The sequence below is a fragment of the Physeter macrocephalus genome, chromosome 20 (genome assembly GCF_002837175.3).
Source record: "Physeter macrocephalus isolate SW-GA chromosome 20, ASM283717v5, whole genome shotgun sequence".
Classification (NCBI taxonomy): Eukaryota; Metazoa; Chordata; class Mammalia; order Artiodactyla; family Physeteridae; genus Physeter; species Physeter macrocephalus.
In genome coordinates, this window is record NC_041233.1 from 10911182 (window position 1) to 10917181 (window position 6000).

Genomic DNA, 6000 nt, shown 5'->3' on the forward strand with positions numbered 1-6000 from the left:
CAAGATGAGGGCGTGGTGCCTGGACCAGGCTGTCCTGAGCCAGCAGGTACAGGTGTAGGCGGCGTGGCCAGGAGGCAGCAAGGGCTTGCAGGATGGAGCAAGCTGGGGTTCCAAATTAGCACCCCAGGCCAGACCCTCCCCTAACTCCATACGCCCAGCCAGTGCCAGGTGACATCGCCCCGGGGTGTCAACCTGTCCCACCTCCTCCCCAACCCCCCCTGCTCCACCTGCATCCTTTCCCGCCTCTCCTTCCTGGAGTCGGCTGTCTCCTCTCCATCTCTACACCACAGCTCCACCATCAGCAAGGCCACCTGCTTTACCTTCAGAGTAAATCGGCCCTTCTCTCCTCCTCCGCTGCTACCTCCCTGGACTGAGCCCCTGGCCCCTGCGCTGGCCAGACCACCTGCTTACGCTCACCAGCTCTGCTCTTGACATCGGCCTCCAGTCTGGTCCTCTTCGAAGCCTTGCCTGACCTCTTCCTGCACTGCCACTTATCTCCCTCCCTCTCCTCCAGCAGGTCCTCAGGCTGAGGCCTCCCCTGACTGCCCCACACTGGTGGTCAGTGTGCTGGGCACCAAACGTGTTGGACCCCTGCTCGCCAGGCTGAGCAGAACTGTCATTCCTGGTCCTAGTGAGATTGAGTGGGGCCCTGGGACCCAGCTGGCTCAAGAGCAGTGAGTAGAAGTGACGTGTGGCACTCTGAACTGGGGCACTGAAAGGTTAGTGCAAGGACCTCTCTCCCCCTCTGCCATGGGACCTGTCAGCCCAGGTCCTTGAGTGAGGAAGGCTTGGAGCAGGGCCCCGCCAAACCATGAAGAACTCGCCGATAAGTGAAAATTACAACGTGTTGTTATAACCTCCTGGCTTTGGGGGTTGTTTGGTTACTGCTGATAACCTAAACTACCCTGCCCTTGATATGCACCCTTGATATGTTCTATTCCTCTTTCCTGCTTTACTTTTTCTCTTTAGCACTTATCACCATGTAACATTCTATATTCCATTTATTGATTGTGCTTTTCTTTTCCCTGTCTGTCTTGCTAAAAGGTGAGCCATGAGGATAGGGACTGTGGTGTCTCTGGTTCCCTGCTGAATCCATGGTGCCTGCACACAGCAGGTGCTCAATAAATGCGCACTGAATAAGTGAAAGAACGAAGGAATAAATGAGTCCTGCTTCTTGGGCACAGCCAGGCCCAGTCAGCCCAGCTGTGGCCCCCTTCTGTGCCCCACCTGCACTGAGCCTGAGGTCTCGGGTCTACGCCGGTCAGCTCCAGGTTGAGGGCTTAGAACAGCGGCACCTGAATCACATTGCCTGATTGCCTCAAAGGAAGGGTTTGAGCCATGGAAATGCAACACCGCCTCATGCTCGGGATTCATTCCAGGCCAGGTTCTCAGCCTCCCTTCCTGTAGAAAGGAAGCTGCCCCTCACCTTGGGGTCCACACCCCTGGAAGCCCCAGGCTGGGCCTCACTCTCCTTAAATACACAGGTGTCTGTGGGCCCACACAAGCACAGTCCTGCCCGCCCTGCCTCTCCCTCTCTCTCACACACACACCCCATATATAAACATGCCCACATTTTCACATACTCTCACTCTCGCCCACACATCACACATACACACCTCCCACGTGCCCACCTCATCACAGACCTCCTCTCCCCTCACCTCCTCCAGGGCAAACAGGTGGTTCTGTGTTCAAGTCCAGAAAAGGATCCACTGTCGTCTTGGCGCTTATAAGCCTGCCTGTGCCAGTCTCAGGGCAGCCACCCTCCTGCCGACCCTGTCACTGGGGCTGCTGTCTCCTGCTTCTCCGGCCCTGTCCACCCCACAGGGGTCCCTACCAGGTGTGCAGGTGCCGCGCGGCCATAGACTATCACCGGCGTCCGCAGGCCATGCCAGGAAAGGCAGTGGCAGCCTGGGCTGCCCATCCGTCCTGAGCCCTGGGTGCAGCCCACCTGAGAGCTGGTGCCCCAGTGGGGACCCACAGAGAGAGTGGTTCCCAAGGGCAGGCTTCCTCCGGGCCTGGCCAAAGATGTTCTCGGGATGGCCACACTCCTTTTCCGGAGGTCAGGACCGCTTCCCGAGCTCGGCGGCGCAGGAACCCCTGACCCTGCAGTCCGACTGCAACCAAGGGGTTGCCCTGCGAGCTCGTCCACGTCACCGCCTCCGCGACCCGCCGCCCCGCACCTGCCACGCGCTGCAGCCCTACCTGGGACTCCAGAAACATCCTGGCTGCCTGCTCCCAGCGCTGTCTCCCGGCGCCCCGGGCGTCCCGCGCGCGACCGCTTCTCTCCCCGCGCGCCACGGCAGCTCCAACCCTCCGCCCCGCCCGCGGACTACCCCACGCCCTCCTCCTCCCGGCAGGCGGGGCCGGGCCAGGGCCGGGAACGCTAGGGTTCTGGATGGGGCGGAGGTAAGGGGTCCAGGGGTAGCGAGGGACGGGGTGGGGCCGAGGGACCTCGAGGCAGGGCCAGGGGTGGGGCCGGGGCATCGTGGAGTTCAAGGGGGGCGGGGCGCAGGGGGCGGGGAAAGGACCCGAGGGGCGGGGCGCTGCTTGGAGGGCGGTGGCGAAGGTGCAGGGGTTGGGGCGCCGGGAGCGGCGCGGCATGGGCAGGGTGCACAGGCCTGGCGCTGGATTTGGGGGCGCTGGGAGTGCAGACGGAGCGGGCCGTGGCGTCAGGACGGAGGCCATGGCAGGGTGTCGGTGCTGGGTGCGTCGGGTGGGCTTGCGAAGGGGCGCCGTGTGGGTCGGTACTTAGCGCGCGGCAGGAGCGGTCGTGCTGGTGAGATCCAGCTAACGGAGAGCCCCCTGCGCCCCCATATCCTCCCTCGAGCCTCTCTTCCCCCTCCCCGACCTCACCTCATCGTAGAGGTCCACTACAGAGCTACGGCAGGTGCTTGGCCAGCATCTGGCTTGAATGCCTCCCCTCACGGGGCTCTCACTCCACACAGCTCTGGCCTCGAGCGTCCCACGGAACTCTCTGTCCTTCCGCTTTCTTGAGTGAACACAGGGGACACGGCAGCTGCTTTTGTGGGAGGACTACTCTAAGACACGGCGTGGGTCGGACCTGGCACATGGCACAGTGAGGCGTCCTCCCGCCCCCAGGAGCCCGGCGCTCAGAAAGAATCCTATAGGGTGACGGATCTACCCCTCCCCCGTGTTCCTGCGTTGCCCCCAACCCGGGCTCTGAGAATCTGAAAGGAAAAGGTGGACTGAGGGAAGAGCGCCCTCTCTGGGAGATCTAGAACCGAAAGGCCCAGAGGCTGAGTGGGGAGAGGGAGCGGGGTGGCATCTGGGAGAGCTCATGAACAAGCCCTGGGGCTGGGATGGGGAGCAGTGATGCTGTCAGTGTCCAAGTAAGTCCCAGGACGCGGGCCCCCAGCAGCCTGTGAGACAGCCATCTCTCTTCCCAGCTACCCATTCTCCTTTGCCTGTTCTCTCACCAGTAGCAAGATTGGCCCTGAGGCTGAGTCCTGCTGGACAGCTATTTCCGTCTTGAGGAATCAGGGGCTGTGCTGAGTCCATTCACCAGCCTCCTCCAAGAGAATGCAGGAGTTTGGAGACAGCTGTCCTTCTCTTAGAGGTCTGCCCCCACCCCACTTTCTCTACTAAGACTGGAACCCAGATCTCACTGCTCCAGCACCTGCTCCTGTGGCTGGACAGTCGGGAAGAGGCGGGCAACATCAGCAGAAATGGCCAGGGCGGGCTTCCCTGGTGGCGCAGTGGTTGGGAGTCCGCCTGCCGATGCGGGGGACGCGGGTTCGTGCCACGGTGCCAGGGCTGCAAACTGCTGGCACATCAGCCCCCCAAGCTTTCACACCGTCCGTCTCCCCCTGATGCTTCTGCATCTCATTTCAGGCCAGTCAGAGGATGCAAAGCTAACGCTGGCCTCTGCAGGGGACTTGTGGAACCAGGACCAGCCTGGGCCCTTGGTCCTGAGCCCGCCCGGACACTCTTCCCCTTCAGACAGCTCCACAGTGCCAAGAGGGGTGAGGGGTTTTGCCCTGAGGGAGCCTGTCAGGCACCTACCCCTGTGGTCCTCAGCCCTACCCCACAGCCCTGCAGGACATCTGGGCCCTCAGGCAGCCACAGTATTTCCTCAGGAAGTCCATGTGGGCAGTTAACACCCTCTGCACCCCGAGCAAACCTTCCCCTCTGCTTCTCTAGATGTTATGGCCCAGAGGAGGTGGCTAGGCCCATATGCAGCACCTCTGCACCTTTCTGTACATGCTCACTCACAGATTTCACAAGCATCCCTAAGAACCTTGATAAGGTAGATGCTTCCCCAGGAGGAAGGAGCACCCTCTGTCAGTAGTCTCTGCAACGGGAATGTCCTCGCAGACACAGGTGGTGCTCACTCGCCTTTGCTCACAGGTGTGACCTCAGCATTCATGTGTGTACATGGACTACATCCGCATCCCAAGGCAGCAGGGAGATGGGCGTGCCAGGGCTGTCCCCTGCCAGGGTGCTCCCCTGCTTGAACCTGTGGGTGGGGCTGGGCATAGAGAGCAAGGTGCTGCAGGGAGGACTTGTGGGGACCGGCACGGGAACACAATGACCTTGCCAGAGCTGGCTTTAGAAAGTGGAGAAGGAACCAGCTGTGGTGCAGCCAGCAGACATGTGCTGGGGGCTTCTGGAAAGGTGAGGCACCCCAGATGATGTGAGCTGGCCATGAGGCCGGGAACAGTGCATCCATCCCGTGACCATGAGAGGATGCTCTGAGCAAAGAGCAAGGAAGCCTGATTCCAGAATGACAGTGACCCTGGACAAGTGATCCTCACAAGTACGGACACCTGGGACAGACGGGCAACTGGGACAGGAGGCTGGACTCACTGCTACAAGCTCCTAATTAGTGTCCTTGCTTCCACCTGTCCTGCCTCAACTCAGCAGCTGGACTGGCCCTGTTAAAACCTGAGTCAGGTCCTGCCCCTCCTCTGCCCAGACCCTCAGTGAAATGAAAGCCAGGGTCCTAGTGGCCCTGCAGGCCCCACTGGCCTGCCCCCATTTGAAACCTCCCACCTTCCACTCACCTCTGCCCCCGCCGGCCCTGCATGTCTGCATGGCTCTCCCGCTTGGGTCTTTACTGACATGTCACCTTCTCGGTGACATATTTACAGTGTTAACCTCCACTCCCACACTTCCTCTCCCACTGAACTTTCCTTCTCATGGCTACTTCAGTCTGACATATTCTTTCTACTTCCTTCTTTGTTAGTCTCCTCTAGGGAGAATTCGAGCTCCATGAGTGCAGGGCCTTTGTCTGTTTTGTTCACTGCTGTGCCCCAGTGACTGTGACATGTTTGCATATGGCGGCACTTGACACCTATCTGTTGACTGAATATGTGTGTGCGTATGTCTGTGTATAACCGTGCAGATATAGATATAGGTGTATGTATCTAGTATAGGCCTCATATCCAGAATATATAAAGAACTCATAAAAATCAAAAAAGTCAGAAGACCCAACTTTTTAAAAATAGGCAAAAGACTTGAAGAAGTACTCTACCAAAAAGGATATCCAAAAGGGTGATACACATAAGAAAAAGCATTCATTAGTCATCAGCGGAAGGAAAATTAACACCACAGTGTGGTACTGCTGTACACCCACCAGGATGGCTAAAATGAAAAGGCAGAAATATCCAAGTGCTGGCAAGGATGTGGCACAACGGAAACTCCCAGCCGCTGGTGGTGGGAGCTGAACTGGTAAAGCCACGTGAGAAGACGGACCCCTAATGCCTACAAAAGTCGAGCATATACAGGCCCAGAAACTCCTCTCTGGGTGTAGACCCACCAGAAATGCTTACATACTCACACCCAAAGACCCATCCACGAGTGTTTATAGCAGCACTCTTCACAGTGGTTCTAAACTGGGAACCACCCAGCCGCCCTCCACAGCCAGGAGGTGTAGTCACTCAGGGAGCACCCCACAGCAACGAGAATGAACGAAGACAGCCACACACAAGGAGCAGTCTCAACCACCATCACGTGAAGCAAAAGAAATCAGGCGCGAAA

The 6000-nt window shown here is 58.9% G+C and overlaps 1 protein-coding gene across 1 annotated transcript in view; it reads right to left on the reverse strand.

The window, feature by feature from the left end:
- The window catches only part of RASGEF1A (RasGEF domain family member 1A), a 38078-nt gene extending 35731 nt beyond the window's left edge, over positions 1 to 2347 (reverse strand). The window contains exon 1 of the mRNA XM_024115754.1: positions 2203 to 2347. Within this exon, the coding sequence (XP_023971522.1) occupies positions 2203 to 2220 (18 nt within the window). The 5' untranslated portion in view covers positions 2221 to 2347. The remainder of the gene's footprint in view (positions 1 to 2202) is intronic.
- Positions 2348 to 6000: the final 3653 nt, after the last annotated feature.